The 19,222-nt window shown below is 40.7% G+C and overlaps 1 protein-coding gene across 1 annotated transcript in view; it reads left to right on the top strand.

Annotated features, from left to right (window-relative positions):
- The window catches only part of ERMP1 (endoplasmic reticulum metallopeptidase 1), a 61,321-nt gene that overhangs the window by 12,936 nt on the left and 29,163 nt on the right, over positions 1-19,222 (top strand). Inside the window, exons 5-6 of the mRNA XM_004004366.6 lie at positions 16,583-16,729; positions 17,389-17,481. Coding sequence (XP_004004415.3) covers positions 16,583-16,729; positions 17,389-17,481 — 240 coding nt within the window. The remainder of the gene's footprint in view (positions 1-16,582; positions 16,730-17,388; positions 17,482-19,222) is intronic.

Raw genomic sequence — 19,222 nt, 5'->3', positions numbered from 1 at the left:
ATGTTCGTAAGATTCATCTGTGTTACATTTAGTTCATTCTTTTTCATTGCCAAATAATACTCCATTGACAAGGGTATCCATTCTGCTGGTGATGTCAGATTGTTTCTAGGCTTTGGCTCCTATGAGTGGTCTTATGAACGTCCCTAATGAGTGTCTTTAGTAAACATGTTTGTGTACGCACATTTCTTAGTGAAACTAGAGTCATAGGTGTGTGTAGTCTCAGCTTTGGTAGATAGTGTTGGTAAACAAATGCCATGCTGGGATGAAAAAATCCTAAAGAAACAATTAGCAAACTGAATCCAGCCATGTATCAATATGTGTATTTATATGTGTATGTGTACATACAAAAAAGATAATGTTTCCAGCCAGGTTGAGCTTATTTCAGGAATATAAGATTTTTCAACTTTCAGGTGTACAGCATAGTGACCCAGTATTTGTATGTGTTGCAAAATGATCATCAGTAAGTCTAGTTAACATCCATTACCATACAGATGCAGATTTTTTTCCTTACGTTGAGAAGGTTTAAGATCTGTTTTCTTAGCAACTTTGTTAAAATTAAAAAAAATTTAACCAGAAGATAATTGCTTGACAGTGTTGTGTTAATTTCTGCTATACAACATGAATCAACTGTAAGTATACATATACCCATGCTGAGCCTACCTCCCATACCCCATCCCGCCCCTCGGTCATGGCAGAGCGCTGAGCTGAGCTCCCGTGTAACACGGCAGCCGCCCACCAGCTGTTCTGCGTACGGCAGTGTATGTGTGTCAGCGCTGCTCTCCCTTGATTCTACTCTCTCCTTCCCCTGCTGTGTCCACAAGTCTCTTAGCAACGTCCAGGTATGCAATACAGTGTTATTAAATTTAGTCCCCATGCTGTACACACATTATGTCCCCGCAACTTACTTATCTTATGACTGGAAGTTTGTGCCTTTTGGCCACCTTCACCCATTTCCCCCATTCCCCTCCCCCCATATTTGGCAACCACAGTCTGTTCTCTGTGTCTATGAAGTCCTTTTCTCAGGGGACGGGTCAGGATTCCATGTGAGATCAAATGGTGTTTATCTTTCTCTTTCTGACTTACTTCATTTAGAATGGGCTGAATGATATTCCACTGTGTGAGTGGAAGAAAAAAATTTGCAACTATATGATAATGGGGGTGTGTGTGGGTATACACACACACACACATTTTCCTTAGCCATGTGTCTGTTGATGGACGCAGGTTCTTTCCATGTCTTGGCTATTGTAAATAATGCTCCAGTGCATATGGGGGTGCAGATATCTTTCTGAGCTCATTTTTGTTTTTGTTTTTGATAAGCGCCCAGAAGTAGAATCATATATTTTTTAATTTTTTGAGAAACTTCTATACTGTTTTCCCTAGTGGAAGCACCAATTTACTTTCCCACCAGCAGTGCACAGGATTCCCATTTCTCCACATCCTTACAAACGCTTATTTCTTATCTTTTTGATAACAGCCGTGCTGACGGGTATGAAGTGATCTGTGACTGTGATTTGGATCTGCATATACCTGATGATTAGTGATGTTGAGCACCATTTAAGTACATCTTGGGCATCTGTTAGACCATCATTAGACAAGTGTCTATTCAAGTCCTGTGCCCATTTTTTAATCAGATTGTTTGGAATTTTTTATTTTGCTCTTAATTTGTATGAATTCTTTATATTTTAGATATTAACCCTTTATCATATATATGGTTTACAAATATTTTCTCTCATTCAGTACACTGCCTTTTCATTTTGTTGATGATTTTCTTTGCTGTGCTGAATCTTTTTAGTTTGATGTAGCCCTGCTTGTTTATTTTTCGCTTTTGTGAAATCCAAAACATCATCACCAAGACCAATGTCAAGGAGCTCACTACCTATGTTTTCTTCTTGGAATTGTATGATTTCAGTTTTATGTATTCAATCGTTAACCCATTTTGAGTTAATTTTGTGTATAGTATAATATAGTTGTTCACTTCCATTATTTTGTGTGTGGCAGTCCAGTTTTCCCAATACCCAATACCAACTGTTCCTTACCCACTGTATATTCTTGGCTCCTTGTTGTAAATTAATTGACCATACATGTATGGAGTTACCTCTGAATTCTCTGTTCTGTTTCGTTGATCTGTGTTTCTGTTTTTATGCCAATATCATACTGTTTTCATAACAAGAGCTTTGTCATACAGTTTGCAATCAAGAAGTGTGATGTCTCCAGCTTTACTCTTCTTGCTTAAAGTTGCTTTGGCTATTTGGGGTTTTTTATGGTTTCATACAAATTTTAGGATTGTTCTATTTCTGTGAGAAATGCCATTGGCATTTTGATAGGGATTGCATTGAATCTATAGATTACCTAGTGTAGCATGGATATTTACCAATATTAATTTTTCTAATCTGTGTTGTTGTTCAGTTGCCAAGTTGTGTGTGACTCTTCGGGACCCCATGGACTGCAGCACACCAGTCTTCCTGTCCCTCATTATCTCCCAGAATTTTCCTAAGTTCATGTCCAGTGAATCAGTGATGGCATCTAACCCATCTCATCCTCTGTTGCCATCTTCTCTTTCTGCCTTCAATCTTTCCCAGTATCAGGGACTTTTCCAATGAGTTGCCTGTTTGCATCAGGTGGCCAAAGTATTGGAGCTTTAGCTTTAGCATCAGTCCTTCCAAAGAGTATTCAGGGTTGATTTCCTGTAAGAGTGACTGGTTTGATCTCCTTGCTTTCCAAGGAACTCTCAAGAGTCTTCTCCAGCACCACAGTTTGAAAGCATCTATTTTTTGGTGCTCTGCCTTCTTTATTGTCCAGTTCTCACAGCGTTACTTGACTACTGGAAAGGCTGTAGCCTTGCCTATATGGACCCTTGTTAGTGAAGTGATGTCTTTGCTTTTTAACACATTGTATATGTTTGTCATAGCTTTCCAGCCAAGAAACAATTTTCTTATAATTTCATTGCTGCAGTCACCATCCACAGTGATTTCAGATTTCCCAATACCCAATACCAACTGTTCCTTACCCACTGTATATTCTTGGAGAATATATTCAGGAGAGGAAATCTGTCATTGCTTCTACCTTTTCCCCTTCTATTTGCCATGAAGTGATGGACCTTACAGAAGCAGAAGATATTAAGAGGTGGCAAGAATACACAGAAGAACTGTACAAAAAAGATCTTCACGGCCCAGATAATCATGATGATGTGATCACTAATCTAGAGCCAGACATCTTGGAATGTGAAGTCAAGTGGGCCTTAGAAAGCATCACTACGAACAAAGCTAGTGGAGGTGATGGAATTCCAGTTGAGCTGCTTCAAATCCTGAAAGATGATGCTGTGAAAGTGCTGCACTCAATATGCCAGCAAATTTGGAAAACTCAGCAGTGGCCACAGGACTGGAAAAGGTCAGTTTTCATTCCAGTTCCAAAGAAAGGCAATGCCAAAGAATGCTCAAACTACCGCACAATTGCACTCATCTCACATGCTAGTAAAGTAATGCTCAAAATTCTCCAAGCCAGGCTTCAGCACTGTTCAGTGAACCACGAACTCCCTGATGTTCAAGCTGGTTTTAGAAAAGGCAGAGGAACCAGAGATCAAATTGCCAACATCTGCTGGATCATGGAAAAAGCAAGAGAGTTCCAGAAAAACATCGATTTCTGCTTTATTGACTATGCCAAAGCCTTTGACTGTGTGGATCACAAGAAACTGGAAAATTCTGAAAGAGATGGGAATACCAGACCACCTAACCTGCCTCTTGAGAAATCTGTATGCAGGTCAGGAAGCAATAGTTAGAACTGGACGTGGAACAACAGACTGGTTCCAAATAGGAAAAGGAGTACGTCAAGGCTGTATATTGTCACCCTGCTTATTTAACTTATATGCAGAGTACATCATGAGAAACGCTGGACTGGAAGAAACACAAGCTGGAATCAAGATTGCCAGGAGAAATATCAATAACCTCAGATATGCAAATGACACCACCCTTATGGCAGAAAGTGAAGAGGAGCTAAAAGCCTCTTGATGAAAGTGAAAGAGGAGAGTGAAAAAGTTGGCTTAAAGCTCAACATTCAGAAAACGAAGATCATGGCATCTGGTCCCATCACTTCATGGGAAATAGATGGGAAACAGTGGAAACAGTGTCAGACTTTATTTTTGGGGCTCCAAATCACTGCAGATGATGACTGCAGCCATGAAATTAAAAGACGCTTACTCCTTGGAAGAAAAGTTATGACCAACCTAGATAGCACATTGAAAAGCAGAGATGTTACTTTGCTGACTAAGGTCCGTCTAGTCAAGGCTATGGTTTTTCCTGTGGTCATGTATGGATGTGAGAGTTGGACTGTGAAGAAGGCTGAGCGCCGAAGAATTGATGCTTTTGAACTGTGGTGTTGGAGAAGACTCTTGAGAGTCCCTTGGACTGCAAGGAGATCCAACCAGTCCATTCTGAAGGAGATCAGCCCTGGGATTTCTTTGGAAGGAATGATGCTAAAGCTGAAACTCCAGCACTTTGGCCACCTCATGTGAAGAGTTGACTCATTGGACAAGACTCTGATGCTGGGAGGGATTGGGGGCAGGAGGAGAAGAGGACGACCGAGGATGAGATGGCTGGATGGCATCACTGACTCGACGGACGTGAGTCTGAGTGAACTCCGGGAGATGGTTATGGATAGGGAGGCCTGGCGTGCTGCAATTCATGGGGTTGCAAAGAGTCGGACACGACTGAGTGACTGAACTGATGGGGCCAGATGCCATGATCTTAGTTTTTTAAATAGAGTTTTAAGTCAGCTTTTTCACTCTCCTCGTTCACCCTCGTTAAGAGACTCTTTAGTTTCTCTTTGCTTTGTGCCATTAGGGTGGTATCATCTACATATCTGAGGTTGTTGATATTTCTCCTGCCCGTCTTGATTCCAGCTTGTAACTCATCCAGCCTGGCATTTTGCATGATGTGCTTTGCATATAACTTAAATAGGGTGACAGTAAACAGCCTTGACATACTCGTTCTCAATCCTGAACCAGTCCATTGTTCTGTATAAGGTTCTAACTATTGCTTCTTGACCTGCATACAGGTTTCTCAGGAAACAGGTAAGATGGTCTGGTATTCTTGTCTCTTTAAGAATTTTCCAGTTTGTTATGATCCACACAGTCAAAGGCTTTAGCACAGTCAGTAAAGCAGAAGTAGATGTTTTTATGGAATTCCCTTGCTTTCTCTATGATCCATCGAATATTGGCAATTCTATCTCTGGTTCCTCTGCCTTTTCTAAACCCAGCTTGAACATCTGGAAGTTCTCGGCTCATGTAATGCTGAACCCTATCTTGGAGGATTTTAAGCATAACCTTACTTGCTTGGGAAATGAGTACAGTTGTCCAGTGGTTTGAACATTCTTTAGTGCTGCTCTTCTTGGGAATTGTGATGAGGATTGACCTTTTCTAGTCCTGTGGACACTGCTGGGTTTTCCAAATTTGATGACATATTGAGTGCAGCACTTTAATAGCATCATCTTTTAGGATTTTAAATAGCTCTGCTGGAATTCCATCTTCTCCAAGCTTTATTGACAGTAGTGCTTCCTACGTCCCACTTGACTTTACACTCCAGAATGTCTGGCTCTGAATGACAGACTACACCAATGAGGTGATCTGGGTCATTAAGATCTTTTTGTACAGTTCTGTGTATTCTTTCCAGATATTTTCAGTCTTTTCTGCTTCTATTAGGTCTTTACAGTTTCTATCCTTTATTGTGTCCATCTTTGGAAGAAATGTTACTTTGATATTTCCAATTTTCGTGATGAGGTCTCTAGTCTTACCCTTACTGTTGTTTTCCTCTATTTCTTTGTATTCATTGAAGAAGGCCTTCTTGTCTCTTTTTGCTGTTCTCTGGAACTCTGCATTTAGTTAATTTATAAGCACACAGTTTCTTCCATTTATTTGTGTTATCTTCAGTTTCTCTTATCAGTGTCTTAAAGTTTTCAGTGTATGTGTCTTTCACCTCCTTGGTTAATTTGTTCCTTGGTATTTTATTCTTTTTAATACAATTGGAAATGGGATTGTTCTCTAAATTTCTTTTTCTGGTAGCTCATTGATGTATAGAAATACATCTGGTTTTGTGGAATGATCATATATCCTGATTTTTTACTAATGGTATATGAAGACGGTTTAATATTTGAAAGTCACTCTGTGTAGTTCATCACATTACCATCTTAGTTGAAAATCTCAATGTAATCATCTCAGGATATAAACAAGGTTTATGTTCCTTTAATAACAGTACATTTATTATATTCAGAAATATGATATGAATATAAAACTGTCAGTGAATAAACTGCATATTCAGATTTCTATTGTTCTGATAACATTTTAGCTGTTTTTAATCCGAGTTCCAATTCAGGATCAAACAGCAGAGATATTTTGATATATCACAATCATTACATAACACATAAGTAAAAAATATGTGTGAACATAATTATTATAAAGTCAGTACACATCTAACTTCAATATGTCAAAGAGGATAGACTCTGGCCACATGCTCCCAGAAGTTTTCCACCTGCCCTTTCTCAAATACTAGATTGGTACAGAGGTAACTGTGGTTTCAGACCCTGAATTTTAAATCAGTATAATTAGGCTAAAACACATCTTTATTAATAAAACAGGAACCATCACAGTCAATACATTTTTGCCAACAGGAAATAACAATAGGAACCATTACAGTACGTTTTTGCCAACAGGAAATAAGTTTATTCCTGTAGCATAAAAATCTGCTCTTTTGAATTCAACAAACTCTTGGAAAGCATTTTCTGTGTACTCCTGGTTGTGGAAGCATTTTTGATGCAAAAAGTTGTTGAGATGCTTGAAGAAGTGGTTCAGTTCAGTTCAGTCGCTCAGTCGTGTCCGACTCTTTGCGACCCCATGAATCGCAGCACACCAGGCCTCCCTGTCCATCACAACTCCCGGAGTTCGCTCAGACTCATGTCCATCGAGTCCGTGATGCCATCCAGCCATCTCATCCTTGGTCATCCCCTTCTCCTCCTGCCCCCAATCCCTCCCAGCATCAGAGTCTTTTCCAATGAGTCAACTCTTCACATGAGGTGGCCAAAGTACTAGAGTTTCAGTTTTAGCATCATTCCTTCCAAAGAAATCCCAGGGCTGATCTCCTTCAGAATGGACTGGTTGCATCTCCTTGCAGTCCAAGGGACTCTCAAGAGTCTTCTCCAACACCACAGTTCAAATGCATCAATTCTTCGGCGCTCAGCCTTCTTCACAGTCCAACTCTCACATCCATACATGACTACTGCGAAAACCATAGCCTTGACTAGATGGACCTTAGTCAGCAAAGTAATGTCTCTGCTTTTCAATATGCTATCTAGGTTGGTCATAACTTTTCTTCCAAGGAGTAAGCATCTTTTAATTTCATGGCTGCAGTCGCCATCTGCAGTGATTTTGAAGCCCCCCCCCAACCCCCAACAAGTCTGACACTGTTTCCACTGTTTCCCCATCTATTTCCCATGAAGTGATGGGACCAGATGCCATGATCTTCGTTTTCTGAATGTTGAGCTTTAAGCCAACTTTTTCACTCTCCTCTTTCACTTTCATCAAGAGGCTTTTTAGCTCCTTCACTTTCTGCCATAAGGGTGGTGTCATTTGCATATCTGAGGTTATTGATATTTCTCCCGGCAATCTTGATTCCAGCTTGTGTTTCTTCCAGTCTAGCGTTTCTCATTATGTACTCTGCATATAGGTTAAATAAGCAGGGTGACAATATACAGCCTTGACGTACTCCTTTTCCTGTTTGGAACCAGTCTGTTGTTCCATGTCCAGTTCTAACTGTTGCTTCCTGACCTGCATACAGATTTCTCAAGAGGCAGGTTAGGTGGTCTGGTATTCCCATCTCAGAATTTTCCACAGTTTATTGTGATCCACACAGTCAAAGGCTTTGGCATAGTCAATAAAGCAGAAATCGATGTTTTCTGGAACTCTCTTGCTTTTCCATGATCCAGCAGATGTTGGCAATTTGATCTCTGGTTCCTCTGCCTTTTTTAAAACCAGCCTGAACATCAGGGAGTTCATGGTTCATGTATTGCTGAAGCCTGGCTTGGAGAATTTTGAGCATTACTTTACTAGCATGTGAGATGAGTGCAATTGTGCGATAGTTTGAACATTCTTTGGCATTACCTTTCTTTGGGATTGGAATGAAAACTGACCTTTTCCAGTCCTGTGGCCACTGCTGAGTTTTCCAAATTTGCTGGCATATTGAGTGCAGCACTTTCACAGCATCATCTTTCAGGATTTGAAGCAGCTCAACTGGAATTCCATCACCTCCACTAGCTTTGTTCGTAGTGATGCTTTCTAAGGCCCACTTGACTTCACATTCCAGGATGTCTGGCTCTAGATGAGTGATTACACCATCGTGATTATCCAGGTCGTGAAGATCTTTTTTGTACAGTTCTTCTGTGTATTCTTGCCACCTCTTCTTAATATCTTCTGCTTCTGTTAGGTCCATACCATTTCTGTCCTGTATCGAGCCCATCTTTGCATGAAATGTTTCCTTGGTATCTCTAATTTTCTTAAAGAGATCTCTGTCTTTCTCATTCTGTTGTTTTCCTCTATTTCTTTGCATTGATCCCTGAGGAAGGCTTTCTTATCTCTCCTTGCTATTCTTTGGAACTCTGCATTCAGATGCTTATATCTTTCCTTTTCTCCTTTGCTTTTCGCTTCTCTTCTTTTCACAGCTATTTGTAAGGCCTCCCCAGACAGCCATTTTGCTTTTCTGCATTTCTTTTCCATGGGGATGGTCTTGATCCCTGTCTCCTGTACAAAGTCACAAACCTCATTCCATAGTTCATCAGGCACTCTGTCTATCAGATCTAGGCCCTTAAATCTATTTCTCACTTCCACTGTATAATCATAAGGGATTTGATTTGGGTCATACCTGAATGGTCTAGCGGTTTTCCCTACTTTCTTCAATTTGAGTCTGAATTTGGTAATAAGGAGTTCATGATCTGAGCCATAGTCAGCTCCTGGTCTTGTTTTTATTGACTGTATAGAGCTTCTCCATCTTTGGCTGCAAAGAATATAATCAATCTGATTTTGGTGTTGACCATTTGGTGATGTCCATGTGTAGAGTCTTCTCTTGTGTTGTTGGAAGAGGGTGTTTGCTATGACCAGTGCATTTTCCTGGCAAAACTCTATTAGTCTTTGCCCTGCTTCATTCTGCATTCCAAGGCCAAATTTGCCTGTTGCTCCAGGTGTTTCTTGACTTCCTACTTTTGCATTCCAGTCCCCTATAATGAAAAGGACATCTTTTTGGGGTGTTAGTTCTAAAAGGTCTTGTAGGTCTTCATAGAACCGTTCAACTTCAGCTTCTTCAGCGTTAGTGGTTGGGGCATAGACTTGGATTACTGTGATATTGAATGGTTTGCCTTGGAAACGAACAGAGATCATTCTGTTGTTTTTGAGATTGCATCCAAGTACTGCATTCGGACTCTTGTTGACCATGATAGCTACTCCATTTCTTCTGAGGGATTCCTGCCCACAGTAGTAGATATAATGGTCATCTGAGTTAAATTCACCCATTCCAGTCCATTTTTGTTCACTGATTCTTAGAATGTCGACGTTCACTCTTGCCATCTCTTGTTTGACCACTTCCAATTTGCCTTGATTCATGGACGTGACATTCTAGGTTCCTATGCAATATAGCTCTTTATAGCATTGGACCTTGCTTCTATCACCAGTCACATCCACAGCTGGGTATTTTTTTTTGCTTTGGCTCCATCCCTTCATTCTTTCTGGAGTTATTTCTCCACTGATCTCCAGTAGCATATTGGGTACCTACTGACCTGGGGAGTTCCTCTTTCAGTATCCTATCATTTTGCCTTTCCATACTGTTCATGGGGTTCTCAAAAGGTCAGGTGAATATGGCAAATGAGGCAAAAGTTCATAACCCAATTTGTTCAACTTTAGAAGTGTTGGTTGTGCAATGAGTGGACAGCTGATGTGGTGGAAAAGAATTGGTCCTGTTCTGTTGAACAGTGCCAGCTGCAGACATTGCAGTTTTTGGTGTATCTCATCAATTTGCTGAGCATACTTCTCAGATGTAACGGTTTTGCTAGGATTCAGAACTGTAGTGGATCAGAGAGGCAGCAGACCACCAAACAGTGACCATGACCTATTTTTGGTGCAACTTTGGCTTTGGGGTGTGCTTCAGAGCTTTGTTTTGGTCCAGCCACTGAGCTGGTTGTCTCTGTTAGTATAAAATCCACTTTTTGCTGCATGTCACAATCTGATTGTGAAATTGTTCATTGCTGTTGTACAGAATAAGAGAAGACAACATTTCAAAATGACATTTCTGATTTGCAGTCAACTCAGTTCGCTCAGTCTCTGTCATGTCCAACTATTTGTGACCCCAAGGACTGCAGCACGCCAGGCCTCCCTGTCCAGAGCCAACTTCCAGATTTACTCAGACTCATGTCCACTGAGTCTGTGATGCCATCCAACCATCTCATCCTCTTTCATCCCCTTCTTTTCCTACCATCAGTCTTTCCCAACATCAGGGTCTTTTCCAATGAGTCAGTTATTTGCATCAGGTAGCCCAAAGTATTGGAGTGTCAGCCTGCCATCAGTCCTTCCAATGAATATTCAGGATTAATTTCCTTTAGGATGGACTGGTTGGATCTCTGTGCAGTCCAAGGGACTCTCAAGAGTCTTCACCAACACCACAGTTCAAAAGCATCAATTCTTCAGTGCTCAGCTGTCTTTATAGTCCAACTCTCACATCCATACATGACTACTGGAAAAACCATAGCTTTGACTAGATGGACCTTTGTTGGCAAAGTAATGTCTCTGCTTTTTAATATGCCTTCTAGGTTGGTCATAACTTTTCTTCCAAGGAGCAAGCGTCTCTTAATTTCATGGCTGCAGTCACCATCTGCAGTGATTTTGGAGCCCCCCAAAATAAACTCTCATCATTTTCCCATCTGTTTGCCATGAAGTGATGGGAGCAGATGCCATGATCTTAGTTTTCTGAGTTTTGAGCTTTAAGCCAACACTTTAAGCTTTTTCACTGTCCACTTCACTTTCATCAAGAGGCTCTTTATTTCTTCTTCACTTTCTCCCATAAGGGTGGTGTCATCTGCATATCTGAGGATATTGATATCTCTCCCGGCAATCTTGATTCCAGATTGTGCTTCATCCAGCCCAGCGTTTCTCATGACGTACTCTGTATATAAGTTAAATAAGCAGGGTGACAATATACAACCTTGATGTACTCCTTTCCCTGTTTGGAACCAGTCTGTTGTTCCATGTCCAGTTCTAACTGTTGCTTCCTGACCTGCATACAGATTTCTCAGGAGGCAGGTCAGGTGATCTGGTATTCCCATCTCTTTAAGAATTTTCCACAGTTTACTGTGATCCACACAGTCAAAGGCTTTGGCATAGTCAGTAAAGCAGAAATAGATGCAGTCAACTCATGAGGCACCCAATTACTGACCTTTTTCACCTTTCCAATTTGCTTCAAATGCCAAATGAATGGAGAATGGTTGACATTGAGTTCTTGGGCAACTTCTTGTGTAGTTATAAGAGGATTTTCAATGATCTTCTCAGATGGTTGTTGTCAACTTCTGATGGCCAGCCACCGTGCTTCTTACTTTCAAGGCTCTCATCTCCTTTGCCAAACTTCTTGCACCACCACTGTACTGTACGCTCGTTAGCAGTTCCTGAGCCAGATGCTTTGTTGATGTTGTAAGTTGTCTGTGCTGCTTTATGACCCATTTGAAGTCGAATAAGAAAATTGCTCAAATTTGCTTTTTGTCTAACATCATCTCCATAGTCTAAAATACATTAAAAATAAACAGCAAATAATAATTTATTAGCAATTGACTGGCTACAGTCCAGTCCAGTTCAGTCGCGTCCAACTGTTTGCGACCTCATGGACTGCAGCACGCCAGGCTTCCCTGTCTGTCACCAACTCCCAGAACTTGCTCAAACTCATGTCCGTCAAGATGTCCATCGAGTCAGTGATGCCATCTAACCATCTCATCCTCTGTCTTCCCCTTCTCCTCTTGCCTTCAATCTTTACAACATTAGAGTCTTTTTCAGTGAGTCAGCTCTTCGCATCAGGTGGCCAGAGTATTGGAGCTTCAGCTTCAGCATCAGTCCTTCTAGTGAATATTCAGGGTTGATTTCCTTTAGGAATGATTAGTTTGATCTCCATGCTGTCCAGGGGACTCTGAATTCAGAGTCTTCTCCAGCTCCACAATTGAATGTATCAATTCTTCGGTGCTCAGCCTTCTTTATGATCCAACTTTCACATCATATATGACTACTGGGAAAAGCATAGCTTTGACTTTACGGACTTTTGTAGGCAAAGTGATGTCCCTTTTTAATACACTGTCTGGGTTTGTCATGGCTCTTCTTCCAAGGAGCAAGCGTCTTTTTAATTTCCTGGCTGCAGTCACTGTCCACACTGATTTTGGATCCCAAGAAAATAGAATCTGCCACTGTTTTCACTTTGTCCCCCGTCTATTTGCCATGAAGTGATAGGACCAGATGCCATCATCTTTGCTGTTTGAATGTTTAGTTTGAAGCCAGCTTTTTCACTCTCCTTTTTCATCCTCATTAAGAGGCTCTTTAGTTTCTCTTTGTTTTCTGCCATTAGAGTGGTATCTTCTGCATATCTGAGGTGGTTAATATTTCTCCCAGAAGTCTTCATTCCAGCTTGTGATTCCAGCCCACCATTTCTCATATTCTCTACATATAAGTTAAATAAACAGGGTGACAACATATAGCTTTGACATACTCTGTTCTCAAGTTTGAACCAGTCCATTGTTCCATGTCCAGTTCTAACTGTTGCTTCTTGTCCTTCATACAGGTTTCACAGGTGACAGGTAATGTGTTCTGGTATTCCCATCTCTTGAAGAATTTTTCCACAGTTTGTTGTGATCCACACAGTCAAAGGCTTTGGCGTAGTGAATGAAGTAGATGTCTTTTCGTATTCCCTTGCTTTTTCTATGACCCGACGGATGTTGCAATTTGACCTCTGGCTCCTCAACCTTTTCTAAATCCAGCTTGTACATCTAGAAGTTCTCAGTTCATGTACTGTTGAAACCCAGCTTGAAGGATTTTGAGCATTACTTTGCTAGCATATGAAATGAGTGCAGTTGTGTGGTAGTTTGAACATTCTTTGGCTTTGCTCTTCTTGGAATTGGAATGAAAACTGACCTTTTCCAGTCCTGTGGCCACTGCTGAGTTTTCCAAATTTACTAACTTGTTGAGTGCAGCACTTTAAGAGCATCATCTTTTAGGATTTTAATTAGCTCAGTTGGAATTCCACCACCTCCAGTAGCTTTATTTGTAGTAATGCTTTCTAAGGCCCGCTTGACTTCGTAGTCCAGGATGTCTGGCTCTAGGTGAGTGACCATACCACTGTGTTTATCTGTGTCATTAAGACTCTTTTCGTGTAGTTCTTCTGTTTATTCTTGCCACATCCTCTGCTTCTGTTAGGTCCTTGCCATTTCTGTCCTTTATCATGCCCATCTTTGCATGAAACGTTCCCTTGGCATCTCCAGTTTTCTTGATGGGATCTGTAGTCTTCCCCTTTCTGTTGTTTTCTTCTATTTCTTTGCACTGTTCACTTAAGAAGGCTTTCTCAGTTCTCCTTGCTGTTCTCTGGAATTCTGCATTCAGTTGGGTATATCTTTCCTTTTCTTGTTTGCCTTTCACTTCTCTTCTTCTCTCAGCTCCTTGTAAGGCTTCTCCCTTATGTGTGTGTGTTTATTTCAGTGTTTTTCATGTGTTTTATTTCAGGGATTTTATATTCTGTTATAACCATTGTAATGCATGACTTGATCCCATTTAGGCCAATGGCAGCCCCTTCGGCTGGTGCCTGTCCTTTTGACACATCTCTGACATGTTTGAGCACTTCCTTTCTGGCACAAGATGGTTCCACTTTTGAGTATTTTCCTAGCCTCAGATTTGGAATTGGGCATATTTCTAGGGAGAACTGCTTCTTTTAGTGGATAATGGTATTCAAAAGCAAAGAGCCTGATGCTGAGTATGTTTTTCTTTATGTTTATCTTGTTTGGACTTTCTAGGGCCTTTTGATTTCACAGCTTGGTGGTGTTTCCTGTAAGTTTTCAGAAATTATTTGCCTTAACTTCTTTTAAACATTGCTTTGATTCCCATCCTCCCTTTCCTCTGGGATTCCAGTTACTCATGTTAGACCTTTTCACTCTATCCCATATGTCTTATAAGCATTTTTGAGTTTTCTATCCCTGTTTCCTTTTGTGCTTTAATTCTCCAGATCTATGATTTTTCTTCTGCTATTTTTACCTTTGTATTAAGCTGTGTATGTATGAAAATTCTTAAAGCAGTTATTATTTTCAGTTCTAGGGTTTCTATTTGACACATTCTGTCTTTGTTAATAGTGTGTACTTGTCTAGTGATACCCTTGCTATCATCTGTGTTTTTGAATAATTAATATTTATTTTAAAATTCATGCCTGGTAACTCCAGTATCTGGGTCACCTGGGTATCTGATTCTGTAGTGTTCCTTCACCCCTTCTATCCTCCACCATTTATGATTTGTTTTTTTTTTTTTTTTTTTCTGTAGGAAAGCAAATGATTATCTGGTTATAAAGTTAAAAACATATTCTTGGATTCTCTGAAACGGAGTTACGTGATCTGTCCACATCAGATAACTTTTTGCTAAATTTAGTTGTAATATGCAACCCCTGAATCTCAGTGGATTACAACAGCAAAGGTTTATTTGTTGCTCATGTTACATTCTGGTTCCTGGGTAATTGCAGCTACGTCCCATGGTTATGATGTTCCATGTGTCTTATTCATCCTGGGATCCAGGCTGAAGAAGCCCCATCAGGGACATAGCGATCTCAGGGCCAAAGTTAACGGGAGAGGTGGACCATGTGATGGCTCTTCAGGGTCCGTGTCTCTCCCATTCACAGTCAGTTGGCTGAAGCAATTCATGTATGTGCTGCTTCCACAGGAGGCACTGTAAGTTATGTGAGAGGGAAGAGTGAATAATTGGGGACAGTAATATAATTTATCTTGCTTTCCGAAAGAAAAAACTCCTATATTTGAAAACTGTATATGCATGGAGATGTTAATGTGGAATTATTAACAATGATAAAAGTTATGTGTAATAATAAGGAACTTTATGATATATTCAGTAATTATGCAGTTATTAAAATGATCACTTAAAAATTATTTGGCTGCTTTGGGTCTTAGTTGTGGCAGGCAGCATCTTTTCACTGCAACGTGCAGGCTCTCTAGTTGTCGTGTGCGGGCTTAGTTGCCCTGCAGCATGTGGGAGCTCAGTTCCTGATCATGGAACCTGCATCTCCTGCATTGAAAGGTGGATTCTTAACCACCGGACCATGATCATTGTGATATCTTAAATAATCACTGTAATAATTAGCAACATAGGAATATGTTTAGTACAGTGTTAGTTCAGTTCAGTTCAGTTGCTCAGTCATGTCCGACTCTTTGCGACCCCATGAATCGCAGCATGCCAGGCCTCCCTGTCCATCACCATCTCCCGGAGTTCACTCAGACTCATGTCCATCGAGTCTGTGATGCCATCCAGCCATCTCATCCTCTGTCGTCCTCTTCTCCTCCTGCCCCCAATCCCTCCCAGCATCAGTCTTTTCCAATGAGTCAACTCTTCACATGAAGTGGCCAAAGTACTGGAGCTTCAGCTTTAGCATCATTCCTTCCAAAGAAATCCCAGGGTTGATCTCCTTCAGAATGGACTGGTTGGATCTCCTTGCAGTCCAAGGGACTCTCAAGAGTCTTCTCCAACACCACAGTTCAAACGCATCAATTCTTCGGCGCTCAGCCTTCTTCACCGTCCAACTCTCATGTCCATACATGACCACTGGGAAAACCATAGCCTTGACTAGACGGCAAAGTAATGTCTCTGCTTTTGAATATGCTATCTAGGTTGGCCATAACTTTTCTTCCAAGGAGTAAGTGTCTTTTAATTTCATGGCTGCAGTCACCATCTGCAGTGATTTTGGAGCCCCAAAAAATAAAGTCTGCCACTGTTTCTACTGTTTCCTCATCTATTTCCCATGAAGTGATGGGACCAGATGCCATGATCTTCATTTTCTGAATGTTGAGCTTTAAGCCAACTTTTTCACTCTCCTCTTTCACTTTCATCAAGAGGCTTTTTTTAGCTCCTCTTCACTTTCTGCCATAAGGGTGGTGTCATCTGCATATCTGAGTGAAAGAGAAATGTAAAGATTATACATACCCTATCAGTACATCTGTGTACACACATACGTTTATAAGTCATACATAAGTTGAAGACATAAAAATGATAAGTTATCTTCGGATGATGGTCTTGTGAGTGGTTTTTCATTTTTAAACTTAAACTTTTTATATTGCTGTTATCTTATTATTAAAAGCAATTTTGTTTTCCACAAGATTATTTTTCATTTAAAATAATCATATACGTTTATCAAAGAAATGTTGGAAAATATAGAAAAGAGGATTAAAAAACGAAACTCTTGACCTATCTCCCCAGATCACCATAGTAACTATTTTATGTATGTTAAATTCCAGATTAACCTCATATTGTTGTCATGTTTCATTTCAGGTCCTGAAAATCCTTGGTTGGTCCAAGCTTATGTCTCAGCAGCTAAACACCCATTTGCTTCGGTGGTGGCTCAGGAGGTTTTCCAGAGTGGAATCATTCCTTCAGATACTGACTTCCGGATCTACAGGGATTTTGGGAACATTCCAGGTATTGTCAATTATTATGAACTTTTCTGTGACAATGCTTACTTTTTGGAAGTTTGTGAGTAAGCAGCATTTTCTGAGAGCAGATTTTTATGTGAGAACTATATATACTGACTCACTGAAAGAGAGTTCCTGATAGTCTCCTTTTCTTTTAAACTCCAATTTACTTTATTTTTTTTATTTTTTCCAATTTACTTTAAATGCTTCCTTTTTTTAGAACATGTCATCTTGGCCCACAATGTGGCAGAAGAACAGGGGAGAACTGTTTAGCACTTCATTCCCAAAAGATGGTAATAGATCCTTCAGGGATCTTTTTCATTGTTACCTTGGTTTGCCAACTGCCCTGGGGACTTATACAGCTTATTTAAAGTTAAAATTTGGCTCTGGCCTAGCAAGGATGTAGATGGTAAAGTTTTGATGACCTCCCATGCCAGTATTCCTACTCCTTGCTGTGTGACTTGTAATGCCCCAGTCATTATATATTGAATTATGTACCATAGCTATAGGTTCTGTGAGAATTTCATCATTCCTTCTTGAATGTGACAAAGCAGTCATGCTACTGCTTTGATGTCTTTTAGGAATTTAATACATTAAACAAAGAGGCCTTAAATTGAAGTCAATCTTTAAAGTAAAATGACTTTTTTTTTTTCCTGTATGTCTTAGGAATAGACTTAGCTTTTATTGAGAATGGATACATTTATCACACCAAGTATGACACAGCGGACAGAATTCTAACAGATTCCATTCAGAGAGCAGGTTGGTATTCTCATTTAGGCTTTTGATATTAAGACGGAATATTATGGATGACCTGTGAGTGTATAGATACTCTGTGTCCTGTGCATTAGGGAGGCAGTGTATGGTGTGAATGAAGTGGGGCTTTGGAGTTAGACGAGGCTTTGAATTTTAGCCTCAAAGTCTAGTTTAGCAGTTAAGAACCTAAAACTATTTATTATGAGGAATTTGAAAGGGAGTTGATCTAGGGTTATGAAAACATTGCTGAGTATTCAGAGTGTAGCCAAAATGCAAGCTGTACATTGGAGGTGGCACAAACACACATTCGGCAACTTGCCCAGGTATGAAAAAGTTACATTGATCCAAGGTTGTGTGGTGAGGACAGGTGAGCCAGTTATATAGGACAGGTGTCAGGACAGGGGAGTTAAAATGTTTTCCAGTGACATCAGTAGTAGTCAGGGGAAGTGAGTCTGAGGCTGAGCCTTGCAAAGAGTTGGGATCTGGCACAGTGGGAAAGAGCCTGTTCGAGTAAGAGCTCTGCGTGAGTAGGGCTTGTTTGGGCCGAGGACTGTTAGACTACAGTGTGAATGGAGGTTGCATTTTTCAGACATAGAGGGAAATGAGGCAGAGGTGTATGGGGGTAGAGAAAGCTGTAGATGGCTTTAAAAGTCAGCAAGCAGATGCTGTAGGAATAAGAGATCTTTAAAGGCCTGCATATGTGAATGAGTGGTGGTTTAAAAAGCTGTGAGTCTGGTGATGCAGTATGGAGTATATGGGAGAGAAGGGGAGAGAGCCAAGAGTCAGGGCTGTTCCAACAGTAATTTTAGTGTGGCATACGAAGACCTAGACTATAGTGCTGGCAAAAGATAGACATGAAATCAAGGGTGGAAAACTAGGTACATTTTGAATGAAAACTCAACAAGACTTGATAGGTTACATAGCAGGGATGCATCGGATGGATGGCACCAAGGAAGACCTCAGAGGGTCAAGCCTGGCTGGCCCGGGAGAGATGACACCACTGACCATAACTGGACATGGGAAGGCGCTCGCCCAGAGCAGTAGTGAGGAGGGCATGAGGCTGTGAACTCTGTCAGACATGAGACAGAGGGCGTCTGTGAACTGACCAGATGAAAACGCAGACGCACCATTAGAGACCATGGCAGAACTGGGTATCTGGGTTTGGAAATTAAAGGCACAGTCAAAACCATAGACGTCTGGAGAATGGAAATGGTTTTTGGAAGAGTGAAACAAACCTGAGCTTAGGGAGAGATGCATTTGAAGGCGGCAGGAGAGCCAATGAGAGAAATCCCACAGTGAGACAGTGTGGTGTCCTCAGTGAAAAGAAGAGGAAGTCCAGGATGGAATGAGCATCAGAAGATATGCCAGCCATTCAAAGCTTTTTATAATTCTTCATTATAGTTTAAACTCAGTCACTGATTGATGTAACAGATACTTATGACGGCCTCTGAGGTGCCAGCTTCTGCCTGACAATGACTCAGCCCACTCTCAAAACTCTCGCTCCTCATTCTGGACATTTCCCCCCTCCTTGGGGCCTTTATCTACACAGGTCTTTAAACAAAATCTCTTCCCTGTTGTAGCTCCTATCCATCCTTTAGCTAGAAATTCACTTCCTCAGGTGCTTCCGTGATTTCTCCAACTCCACTAGTCTCCCTGATATGTTCTTAGGGCACTTTCTCCATACTGTCTTTTTTTAATTGAGGTATTACTGACGTTCCTTATTATTATTGATATGTATTTATCTGGC

The sequence above is a fragment of the Ovis aries genome, chromosome 2 (assembly GCF_016772045.2).
Source record: "Ovis aries strain OAR_USU_Benz2616 breed Rambouillet chromosome 2, ARS-UI_Ramb_v3.0, whole genome shotgun sequence".
NCBI lineage: Eukaryota > Metazoa > Chordata > Mammalia > Artiodactyla > Bovidae > Ovis > Ovis aries.
Note: the sequence above shows the minus strand (reverse complement) of the source record. Positions and strands in the feature narration are given on the sequence as shown.